A 13,351-nucleotide genomic window follows, 5' to 3' on the forward strand; every position below is an offset into this window, starting at 1 on the left:
CTCTTCCCCATCTTATTTATAAGACTTTGCTTCTGTTTTATCCTTCTATGATCATTTTTTTCTTTTCCCTTCATTTTCTTCTCCCCTCTCCCTGGTCCTTTACTTTTAACCATTGTTTCCTATTTCCCAATGCCTATTAGAAACTTTGGTCCTTATTTGCACTTTTGGTTTCTTGCACCAGAGAAACAGTGTGAGATGTGCACAACTGTGAACAATATATTTCACTTAAGAGTATGTCCTCAAGTTGTGTCCATTTACCTAGAAATGTTGATTTATTTTTCTTTTTGAGACAGCAATGTGGTTGCATGCAGTTCAGGCTGGCCTTGAGCTCACTTTGTAGCCCAGGCTGTTCTCAAACTCTCAATGATCCTCCTGCCTCAGCCTCCCAAATAGTAAGATTAGAGGCATGTGCCACCATGCCTGGTGTAAAATTTATCCTTCCTTATGGATGAGTTGAACTCCATTGTATAATGAATCACATCTCTTTTTATCCATTCCTCAGTTTGTGGGCATTTGAGTTGTTTTTAAAATTTAGCTATTACACACTCTGCTACTATAAACATGGCTGTACATATCGCTGTGGTATGATGTTTTTAATTTTCTCAGGAAGATTTCCAGAAGGTGACTAGTTGGGTCAAATGGAACCACTAGTCCTACATTTTGAGGAAACTCCACACTGTTTTCCATAGTGGTTGTACCAGCCTATACTCCTCTGAACAGAGAAGGGTTCCTTTTTCCCCACAGCCTCTCTAGCATTTGTTATCAGTTGATTTCTTAAGAAACAAATAGCTTCCTTCAGTGGATTTCTTGATGCTAGCCATTCTTTCTGGAGTGAGATGGAATCTCAGCATTGTTTAACTTGCATCTCTTGAATGACCAGTGATTTCTGAGCACTTTTTCGTATTTTTGCTTGCCATTTCTACTTCTTCCTTTGTGAAGTATGTATTCATCTCAGATGTCCATTTTTTGATTATGGGTTTAAATTTGGAGGGTGTGATTTTTCAAATTGTACATGCTGCAGATAGTAGTGTCTTGTCTGAGAGACAAGAGCTGTGCCCTCACATGGCAGAAAAGACAAGAGGGCCAAATCACCTCCTCAGTGTCTTTTACAGGGTGCTAATACATTCCTGTGGGCAGAGTCCTTCATAAATTCTCCAAAGACCCACCTCTTCATGCCACAATAACGGAGCTTTTCAATTTGAATTTTGGGTATGGTGCACTGTGACAATACCAATGAAGGCTTTCCTTTTTTTTTTTTTTTTTATAAAACAAAGCAGGGCTGGGGAGATGGCTCAGAAGAATAAGCACTTCCCTGGCAAGTGCAAAGGTCTGAGTTCAATCCCCAGTTCCGCCAAAAAATAAAATAAAAAAATAAATAAATAGATAAATAAATAAATAAAACAAAGCAGAACATTCAAAATAGAGGTAAGTGTCCTGGAAACTTTGATTTTCAAAAGATAGAAAATAAAGGACAGTGAAAAAAACAAACAAAACCATGAAGGGCTAATCTGAGACTAGTAAGACATGGATATCTACCTGTTCTATTCACCTTTCAATAATATAACTTTCAAGGATGCTTCAAACAGTAGCAACAGAGATATCCTTGAGATTTGGTAACTTCTGTTATTCAAAAGTTTGTAAAACATACTGGTAAATTGTAGTGCATGGAGGGCAAGATAAAGAGAATTTGAGAAAACCACATTTTTATGCTAATTTGTTTTCATATTCGCTAGTACTAGGTGAAATTTTTTCTGTCTATAGTTCTTTTTAAAAACAAAATATATTTATTGAGAGAAAGAAAGTTCCTGATCCAAGAGAGGGACGGGGAGGGGGTGCCGAGCAGGTAGTTCCCCCCAAAAGGCAGAAGGATTTTTTTTTGTGTGTTGAATGCCTTCAGGGCAGGTTTGGCTGGCTTGAGTTGTGGGGATCGAACCACAGCAACCTGAGCCTGACTGCTTTGTTGAAGCAGCCACTTAAAGAACTGAGCTAAGGGGAAGGCCCCCTTCTGTCTATAGTTTTTAAGCTATGGTAATTAATAGGAAGCTGACTACCTATTAATTTATCTAGGATAAATTATCCTAGATAAATTATTATTATTACAAATATTTATTATTTAAAATATTATGTGTGTAAATTTATCTAGTATTTTCTTTGAATTTGTAAGTGAATTAGATTAGGAAACACGAGTATTCTTTTAAAGGCAAATGAAGGAGCTACCTTTATTTATTGGTACAAGATCTCACTATGTAGCTCAGACTCATAGTGATCCTCCTGTCTCAGCCTCCCCAGTGCTGGGATTACAGGCCTGTATCACTATCCCCAGTTTCAGGGCTGGCACAGCATGTGGTACCAGGGGTCTCACACGGGTCCTCGTGCTTGCCAGGCAGGTGCTTAGGCACACAGTTTAATGGATATAGTGTCAGGAATTTAATTTTCAACAATTAAAATAATTTAATTATTTGTGAATGGTTGTTATCTGCTTCAAATAAGCATAAGAATAGTTTACTTACCATCTCTAATTTTTTCTTTAGCAGTGCTATTGAGACACAGTAATACACAATACATTGACCATATATGAATGATTTTGTTCTGTATAATTTGATAATTTTTGGCAAATATATTTATATATGAAATCATCACCACAATGAACAGATGCCTTCTTTCCAGAAGGTTCCTATTGTAGGTAACTCCTTCATTCTTTGTCCTTAGGTGATTGCTGATCTGCCCTTTGCATTCTTGTTTTTTTAAATTTTTAAACTTTTAAAATTTATTTATTGGTACAAGATCTCACTATGTAGCTCAGACTCATAGTGATCCTCCTGTCTCAGCCTCCCCAGTGCTGGGATTACAGGCCTGCATCACTATCCCCAGTTTCAGGGCTGGCACAGCATGTGGTACCAGGGGTCTAACACGGGTCCTCGTGCTTGCCAGGCAGGTGCTTAGACCACTGAACTATCTCCCCAGCTCGACCTGCTCTTTGGAAGGCAGATTAGCTTATATTTTCAGGAATTTTGTATACATGAATGACATCAGGTTTACAGTATGAATTCTTTAAAAATCTTAAAAACTCAGCGATCTGTCTATGTTGTGGGCTATTCCTGAATTTCCTTTCTTAGAGTTGATCGATTCTATTTTGTTGTATGAATGTACCATGCTTTACCTATTTGCCCATTGATGGTTATCTGGGTTATTCCCAGGTTTTCGCTATTGGAAATCAAGCTATTGTAAACATTTGTAGTAAGTCTGTGCAGACATATACTTGATGTAGGTGTTCTCAAATCATAAAACTAACATATGAGTTTCCTTAAGTTGTGAAGCATGGAGAAACAATGAAAATATCACTCCATGGTTGTTTGACTGATAACTATTTGATCAAATTTATCCAAAAATTTTTCCATAAGATGATTTTATGTATGTAGGTATAATCTTAGCCTTTTCAGCTTACTTCTGCTCTCCATATAATTCATAACTCTGCTTTCCTGTGTCTGTCATAAAGCCTGTCTGTATCTAGGAAGCTTCTGCACAGCACTAAACCTCAGTGTTTTATTCTATCCCTAGTGACTTCGCCTAACTCTGGCTCCATTTGCTGAAGAGTCCTTATTTGGTTAATCTTTAATCTTGTCACCCACTTGAGACTTTGCTGCCTTCATAGCTCCAGATACCTATATGTAACCATTGGCCTCCTTGGGTCACCCATGTCTCGTACCTTGGACACAGATCTTCAGTTACTCCTGCACTGTACATGATTTTATGCTGTTAGGCAAACTTTTGCTGTCTGAAAATTGCATCCCCAGGGCACCTTGTTTTGTATTTTAAAATCCTCAGCTCTGTATCTGGATTACATGTTTGGAGTCATCTCTCTGTCCATTTGAACTGATCTAAATTCTAATGTGTGGATTGATTCGCTCGCTTGCTCCTGGCTACTCTTGGCTCTTGAATGACTACAGAGTACAGAGCTGCCTCTGCTTTTCAGCAGGCTTGGTTTGCAAGAATTGTTGTTAGTAAGTCCACTTGTTCATGTCTGTAAATCACACCAGGCCTGCTACTACTTTTGCCATTTGCTGGTGACAGACAACATTGACACGAGGTGGTTCTGTTGTCTCTTCCATGTTTGGTCAGGGTCTTAGGTTAAAATCTAAGGTAGAAGAGCAATTGTTATCTTCTTCCGAGTTGTACCTGCACTTTGGTATACACTCTTCCTTTTATAGGGTTCAGCTGCACCAAACTCCCGTTTGCCCAACACACTCATCTTATTTCTACCTCAGGTGCGTGGCATTCGTTGTCCCCTCTTGTTAGATTCACTCCCATAGATATTTGATTTTATTGTTTTGGAACCAGGGGCAAACTCAGGACCTTGCACTTGCCAGGTGGGCACTTAAGCCACCGAGCTAGCCCCCAGCCCCCACATAGATCTTTGAGCAAGCTGACTTCTGCAACAGTCACATCATGGCAGACGTGATCATCTCTGAGAATCTTTTCTTTGCCCACTACTCACCAACCATGATCTTACTCCTGTATTTTTTTTGTAGCATTCACCATTTACTAAATGTCTTCATTCCTGTGTTATTTGTTCATTCATTTATTTATTTATTATTTAGTATAGGTCTCACTACCCAACTCGGACTCGTAGTGATCCTCCTGTCCCAGCCTCCCCAGCGTTGGGATTACAGGCATGTGTGCACCACCACACATGGTTTCCAGACCATTATGGCTCACCTGGGGTGCTGGCTAGCATGACATGCAGTACTGGGGATCAAACCTGGATCCTTAAGCTTGCTGAGCTATCTCTGCAGCCCCATGTGTTGCTCCACAGCCACACGGGAGCATAAGCAGCACAGGGACAAGAAGCAAGGAGCTGGAAAGGCGAAGCAGAGCAATACCTGCAGCAGGCAGGGGAGAGGCTCAGTAAATATTTGCTGTTTCAAGAGCGCACAGATTGTCTTTTCTTTTTAAAAGTTAGAAATACTTTAATTAACATGAGTGAGCAGCTCTTGATGCCTCCATCCACACAGGGAGTAGGTGTACATTCAGAACACATCCGGGTTCTCTGTACTTCTCTCTCATTTCCCTGTCTTTGTCTATTACAATTCTGTTTATCTTTTGAAGTCCAATTTTTCAAGACTCTTCCCAAAGAAATAAGGACTTTTTTCCCCTCTATAATCGTGCTTTTTATTTATACAATTTTTTTTTTTGTGTGTTATCGCTGTCATGCCTTTGTTCTTTTCCTACAGTAGAGTGGAATGCAGGGGACAAAGGAATATTTGACTAATGTTAGTATGATTTTTGTTGCAGTTAGGGATCAGTGAAAAATTAAAGTTTCTTTGAGACTGATTACTATTTAGGTCTCTTACTTGTTACGAAGTGTTTAAAGTATACATAAAAAAGTAAAAAGTAAACCATTACCCATGTACCCATGGCCAACTTTGAAGTAATTGTGCCACCGATTTCTCATCCTTTCTTCCCTGTAGCAAGGATTATCATTAATTTAGTCTTCCCTATTGCTCTATTTGCATGTTCTCACATGCATTTTATCACTTTACCTCTCTCTGTTTATGCGCAAGTCTCTGTTTACCTCAGCCTGACTCTCTGCCTTCTTCTTGTTCTGTAGCATATGACTGGATCACTTACACTTTATTCCTTTCCTCGATATTATGTTTCTCTGACTGTCTATGTTCATATTTGTAATATTAGAATTTGGTGGTGAGATCACTTATTTTGATTGCTGTACAGTATTCCTTTGTACAACTCTGTCATAATTTCCTTACCTGTTGTCTTCCTGAAAAAGATTTAGCTTTTTCTTTGCACTTTTACAAACAATGCTACCATGAGCATTCTTGTGCATTTTCTCCATGGCGTCCTGGGGAATTATTCCAGGCTTATATTATTGAAATGTGGACTTCCTTATCAAGAGACTGTGAACATGATGTCAGTATGATTAAGGGACTAGGTACAGGAGCCGTGTTCCTGGACTCAAATCTATGCCCTGCCACTGGCTTGCTTTCCCAGGAAGCAGTGAGTAGCAGCTATTTTAGCCTCTTCTCCTGAGTACTATGCCCTTCCCCAGGCCCTGGCATCGAACAGTCAACTTGGCGTTCATCCTCTTGGCTCTTCTGGGTCCTATGGAAGCCAATTCCCAGCTTCCACTGCCTGGTCTGGAGCCAGGGCCCAGCAGGCTTGTGACTCCACAGGCAATCACCATTTTGCATTTCTGCCCCACTTCTGCTCCATGGAGAGATTTATTTTTGAGCCTGGATTTGACTTTAGTGTTTAGTTTTAATATTTTATTTATCATTGTATATGTCTAGAGCAGAGGGAATACATCAAAGCATGAACTTTTTGTCATCAGCTATTGCTAACACTCTACAACCTTTTTAAAATGAGCACCAGTTTTAGAATAGCCTAATCACAGCTTTTTTTTTTGAACTAGAACACACTTTAGAGATAAGGCTGATAACTTTATTTTATAGGTGAGGGAATAGCAGTCTTGAGACCAGTGAGTTACTGATGGTATGTCTGCGCTGGATGGTGAAAGGTCCAGACCAAAGCCCCTGGGTCCTCTCTACAGCAGTTTCACCATTGTGCTTCAAATCACAGTTTTCTTCATGAACTCAATTTGCATGCAGCATTTTAGTTTAAACAGACCTGGCAAAACACACTAGAATTTAAGCAATGGGAAGAATGACACCACATTTTTAAACTAACATAAAATGTAATTGTTTGAAAAATATTGAGGTAAAAGTAAGAAGAGAGTATTTATGGCACTGGGCTGAGCGAAGTGTCACTAGAAAGCACAATGCCTTTGCCTCTGTAGGCTCTCACTGCGTTTGGTTTCCTCGACTTTCTGAAATGTATTAGGATGGGGCCATCAGTAATGGTGCTGGTACTTCCAGCTCCCTGTAGTGTCAGCTCTGAAAATGAACTGTAATGAATGGATATGGACAGCATTTACACTGATCACCTATATTTCTTCTGCTATATACAAATGACAGGTTATTTAATTTACAAAAAAAAAAATTTGAAGAAAGAGCAAATTTCCCATCTCATTAGGAATTCTGGTGTTTTTTGAGGTTTTGCAATATAGAGTCTAGTATCTTTGTTAAAGTCTTTGGAACTGTTTTATTCTATTTCTAGATCTTTTAGCTGTGCCTAAGCATCCGTATGCTGCTATGGAGAACTGGGGACTAAGTATTTTTGTGGAACAAAGAATACTGCTGGATCCCAGTGTTTCATCTATTTCTTATTTGCTGGATGTCACCATGGTCATTGTCCATGAGATATGTCACCAGGTATGAGAAAAGGATCAGGTATAAGTATAACGTGCAAACTATTGAGAATGTAGACTGCATTCGGATACCTAGATCCGGAACTAAGTTACCCTCCCTATTAAGTTTTCTTTGAAACACTGTATAGTTTTTTTTTCTGGAAGCCACATCATTTTTCTCAGTGGACAACACAAACAAAAATGAATGCACAGATGAAGTTTGATAAGCAACTGTCATTCAGTTTAGTTTGGCAACCTAACAGCCACCCCCTTGCAGCCACTATCTAGTTGCTATTTCTTATCGACCTTGCTTTATTTTCTTGTGATTATTAGTGTGCATATATTGTAAGACTACTGATAGGAGTGATTTATTGCACTGTTGCAAGATGCAGCCGAATTTTGTGTACGTGTCAAAATGTGCCGTTGCTGAAATCAATTTGTTATTCCCCCTGTCCCATCACAGAGACACTTAAGAAGTCTTTCACTAAGTCAGCCATAGACTCTTTGTTCTCAAATGATTGATAGCTTTTTTCCTTGGCAGTTTAGAAATTCATATGTAAATTAGCCAACTTGGTAGCCAAGCCATGATAAAATTAATTTCACTTTATCTTACATACTTTCTCACAAGTGAAAAGGACCAGAGAGATTTTGCAATTCCTGTTTGAATATTGATTTGACTTTAAAAAATAACACAGAAAGTAAATGTTCTTGCTAGTAGGATGTAACATCTGCCCTGGTTACCAGCAACTCTGGATAGTTTTCAACTTGAAATACCAGAAATCTCATTGGGATACAATATGACTTCAAAACATTGCAAATTCAAACCCTTATAAGGAGCGAGAACAACTAAAGAAGCAATAATGTAGAAAATACTGTTAGTGAATAAAACAGTGAACTATTAAATAAATAGTAATTAATGAAAGCGATTTAAGAATAAATTGGTTCAAGCTGTATGTCCACTTACGTAAATGTCAGCTTTTCGCGGTGACCCTGTACACTGTTTATCTGTCACAATAATCAGGCCAGAACTTTGTTCCTTACCTCATAAGTGATAGGGGGGCTTTTGTAGATAGAACTGAGGCTGCTCTTCTATGCTAATAAGGGTGGTTTCCACGTCCACTTACAACTCTTTGAGACAAAGAAGTTATAATGGTTGAAATTCTTATAAATGACAAGTTAGATGCATAGTTCATTTGAAATGAAATCACACTGATAATGTTACATTGTTCAGAAAATGATTTCATTTGTTTTAGCTGGTAACGTCCCTTGTGATAATAGTATAGTAGTGGTGTGTTATTTACTATGAGGGAATTAACCAGAAGCTAGAAGAAATACTTTTAAACATTTTTACAGTCATTGCCACATTCATTTCTTTTGTTTTACTTTTTGGTGGTACTAGGGATTGAACTCAGGACCCTGGGCTTGCCAGGCAGGCACTTATTCTACTGAGCTATCTCCCTTGCCTGCCATTTCTATGCCACCGTCATCTCATTTTTTGTAATGGTTCTAAGACAATGTGGTTTAAAAAATGTGTATTTTTAATAAGGAATAAAAAATATATTGTAGCCATCATCATATCCTGACCTAATTTTTATTTGTATTCATTTAGAGATCCATTGAATGAAGTGATTAAAAACTTAGCCACTAAACTCTTTACTGAGGCTCTTAAAGCTGTTTACTACCAGGCATTCATTTGCCTTTCAGGATTTTTTTTCACTTTTACTTTCTTCTAGTTTGCTATAGTCCAGCCTCGCAGGTCTTCCTTTTCTTAAATAGCTGGTTCTATGTAGGATTTTCACACTAAGGGTTACTTACTTCTGCCTGGATCCTCTTGCTCAGGGCTTTCTCATGGCTAACTTCTTCCTATCATTAAAGTCTAGACTCAGAATGTCACCTGTGAAGAAAGAATACTTCTGCTTCTAATAAACTAAAGCAGTCCACTTCTAAACACTTTCTTAAGGTCTGCAATTATATTGCTCATTTGCATATTTAGTTTTTTCTCTCTCACCTCATCTCCTCTGTACAAGGAGAGGAGTTGCATGAGAAGCAACACTATTAGCTATTTGCCATTAAATCTCAAGTCCTAAGATAGTTCTTGGCACGTAGTGTATGCTTTTAATGAAACGGAAGAAAAATAATTGAAAATATTTTCCTAAGCTAAAAAACAGTTTCACAGCAATGCATCATGATTTGATTAAGGTTTCAGTATTATTTTTCATGGAGTTATCTTTTTGCTCCAAGCCTTCATTATCACAGATTGTGAAGAGCCTGGTGTGGAGGGCCATAAAGCTTGTTAGTTGGACCTAGTGTCAATCATATCTGAATTTTCTCTGTTGGAAGTTGCTGAGTTAATACCTGTAATGGTGAGTTGCTGTCAAGACAGCACTTGCAAACTGGCCAACCTGGTTGGAAACTTTTCTGTATCTTCAACAGACTTTGATCAATCCTGATTTCCATACATTTTTCCCAGTCCCTTGTAGGCCCACAAAACAAAAGCAAAAACAGAATTTTCCTTCTTCACCACTATAGACTTCAAATACTTTTTTTTTTTGATGTATAATTTATTTATTTATTTATATTTCATTTTGCTTTTTATTAGTACATGTTTGTGATACATAATGAGTACATTCACTGAAGGGCATAGGTACATGTACCTAACACATTTCAATTTCCTTCTTTTCCCCCTCTCCCTTCACCTTCTTTTTATTTTTTCTAGCATCAGATTCATTTTTTGATCTTGTAAGACCTTAACCGCTTAAATATCATGTGTAAAGACTGTAAACCCTTTGTAGTCTTTCTTAAGCAACTGAATTTCAGATGCAGTCTCAGGCATATGCCCCCTTCAGAAGACCCAATATCGCCATTAAAAACTCTTGCAGGACCAGTGAGATAGCTCAGCAAGCCAAAGTGCCTGCTTAGGAAAGTACAGAGACCTCATTTGGATCCCTGGTGCCACATGCTGTGCTGGCCCTGCCCCCAGGTGTGCTGAGCTGGCCCCTGAGATGGGCTGAGGTGGCACATGCCTGTAATCCCTGAGCTGGAAGACATTTACCATAAGTGTGTGTGTGTGTGTGTGTGTTCTTTTTTTATCCTGAGTCCTTTCTCCTCCAAGTTAAGACTTCTTGTGTTCCTTGATCTTTTTGTTGTTCTCTGAATGGATCTATAAAAGCTGGCACCACACAGGGCATCAAATAAATCAATATAGCCTTACAACAATATATTTTAAAATCACAAAATCAATTGCAAGATGACTTCCAGTTATGATAATCACAGTTTCATGCTTTTAATTTTAGACAGAATTATCCCGAGATTGATGTGTTTGTGTGTGAATCCTGTTCATTTTGTCCCTGCAGTGGTTCGGTGACCTTGTGACTCCAGTGTGGTGGGAAGATGTGTGGCTGAAGGAGGGATTTGCTCACTACTTTGAATTTGTGGGCACGGACTACCTCTATCCTGGCTGGAACATGGTAAGCTCACATCCGTCTGATCATGTGCAATTCCCAGTAAGAGGTTGCTGTTGTTCTAGAGTGGACTTATATTATCATTAGGCATGGCTGAAAATACCAAGTGATGCATTTGGGGCAGTTACCCCTTTAATAGAGAAAAAGAAACTAAAATGAAATTGCTAATATTTCAGAAGAGTTACGGTGTATTTGTTAAGAGCTAAACAGAATCTGACTTGTTATAAATTGACTTGAAAATAAACAATTTATTCAAATGGCAACATTTTGGCTTGCAACATTTTATAATACAGATAAATTATCCTGTAAAATGGAGAAGTCAACAATAATTAATAAATAATATTTTAAGTATGTGGGATATTTCAATTGTATGGGACAGTGAGAGATTATTTTTTTTCCAAGAGATTGATGAAACACACAAATGAATCCAGTTGATATGAATAAAATAATTATGTATTTTAGGATTAATGTCCTAATAAAAGTCGTTAAGATTACACATGAAGAGTTATGCAAATTTTGCATGTGTTCCTAGAATACATATGCACATCTGAACTTGAGGTAGCGCTTATTGTGTCCCATACATGGCATTTTAAGGTATTCACAAAGAAAAAATGAACGAAAGGTACACCTTTTATATCTCTTTCCATTGATTTTTCATTGATCTGTAAGTGAGCATTGTTAAATAGTCTATAGAGTATATTTTCTTTTGGATCGCAAAGTTTGAATTTCAATCACACTATTTAGGAAAAATTGATGGGTACCAACATTGAACCTCTAGAAATTCAAATGTCCTTTATTGCATAGTGTAGGTGATTATTTATATGAATCATTTATATTACACATGAATTGCATACATATGGATGACTATATATTTTATCTTTTATGTAGATATGATTGACATATAAAAATTTGTACATGTTTAAGGTGTACAACTTGATGAGTGTAGAGGCAAATTTTACACCCAAAACCTTACTACAATCTGTTCCATTAGTATATTTGTGACCTCTAATAATTCTCTTTCATTCTCTGTGTTGTCGTTGTTGTTGTTATTATTATTATTATTATTATCATTTTGGGATAAGATCACTTAACATTAGTTGTAGTCCCTTAGAAAATTTTAAGTATACAATGGATTATTTTAAGCCATAGGCACTACATTGTACAACAGACCCTTGGGACTTACACACCTTGTGTATTTGAAATTCTGTGTCCTTTGTCTAATGGCTCCTCATTTCCTCCTCCAGCTTTTGTGTTTCTTTTCCGGGCTTATTTCATTTAGCAGAATATTATCAAGGTTCATTATATCTTAAAGGTTGGCTTGCTTCCATGTTTTTGTATATTTTTACATTGCTTTCTTTTGATGTTCTAAATCATTAACGATGGTTAATTATTTTATTGTCACCATTCCAAGTATGATCTGAAGAGACTGTAAACCAAGATGAAATGCAAAGTCATGTATAAGACATATAACTTTTCTACCTAAATTTCAATTGATTCTCACTGAGTAAACCATATTAAATTATTTAATGGAGGAGAGTTTCCAATAATAATACTATGTCAACATGTGTACTTATGTACAAAAATTTTGCTCATATTTTGAAAGGGCAACATAGTTCATTTATCTGGGTATTATGCATATAGGGTGGATTGAAATTCATTGCTGACATTAAAGTTAATTTAAAATGTTCTTAAAACTTAAAAAAAATTAATATCATGAATACAATATTATTTGAAGTGTTCTTTAACAAGTGTAAAATTTTAAAACTGAAATGTTTAAGGTTACCAAAACATTTCCAAAGGCATTTTTTGATTTTTAGATGACTTTGAATGAACTTTGAAGTTTTAATTATGATGTGGATTACCACTGGTTTATAATTTAATTATGTCTCAATATTAGAAGACGTTCTCTTTGCAAGTGACGTGTTACTCATTTAAGCAAGTTTCTTTTTTATTTCATGCATCCACTTGTGATTATATATCCTTTATACTCATCATTGTGAAAAATACATCTTGGATCAAAAGTGATCAACCAAATATAGAGCAGAATTTGAGCTGACAGATTTTTTGTATGACTTTTCTGTATCTTCAGTTTCGGTGTCATTCTGCTTTTGTCTTTGAATAATTTGTATTTTCATTTATTTCATCAGTTAAATTGCAAATGTATGTGCTAGGGAAGTTATTTTTAAAAAGATGTTGAAGATGAATATATAATATAAATAAAATGTTTGAGATTATGTCTTTTTTGCCATAATTTTATTGATAAACAAATAGGAATGAGATGGTTTCAAATCAAATCGGTAGGACAGTTTCAATAATTAACACACTGCATACATTCTTCCTAGGGGTTAATTGCTGTACAAGATGTGGACTTGATATCCTATTTACAAACACCATTAGAGCAAATCATTCTATTCATTAACAGAATGTAATTATATATCTATCCTAACCACTTTGAATACACAGATACAAAATGGACATTCATCTGTATACCCTTTTTTGTTAAGTTCTGTTATTTGAATATTATAGGTGTTTAAACTCAGCAAAATATTCTAAAACAGTCCAGTACCCCATAATAGTATTGGGTCTTCTACTTAACTGGCAATGTCAGAAATTGTTGAACTGAGTCCCC

At 36.8% G+C, this 13,351-nt stretch overlaps 1 protein-coding gene across 1 annotated transcript in view; it reads left to right on the forward strand.

Annotated features, from left to right (window-relative positions):
• Positions 1-13,351, forward strand: part of Trhde (thyrotropin releasing hormone degrading enzyme) — a 462,867-nt gene that overhangs the window by 239,627 nt on the left and 209,889 nt on the right. Inside the window, exons 4-5 of the mRNA XM_004632174.3 lie at positions 7,132-7,286; positions 10,615-10,728. Of these exons, the coding sequence (XP_004632231.2) occupies positions 7,132-7,286; positions 10,615-10,728 (269 nt within the window). The remainder of the gene's footprint in view (positions 1-7,131; positions 7,287-10,614; positions 10,729-13,351) is intronic.

The sequence above is a fragment of the Octodon degus genome, unplaced genomic scaffold, assembly GCF_000260255.1.
Source record: "Octodon degus isolate 3935 unplaced genomic scaffold, OctDeg1.0 scaffold00047, whole genome shotgun sequence".
NCBI classification, from domain to species: Eukaryota; Metazoa; Chordata; class Mammalia; order Rodentia; family Octodontidae; genus Octodon; species Octodon degus.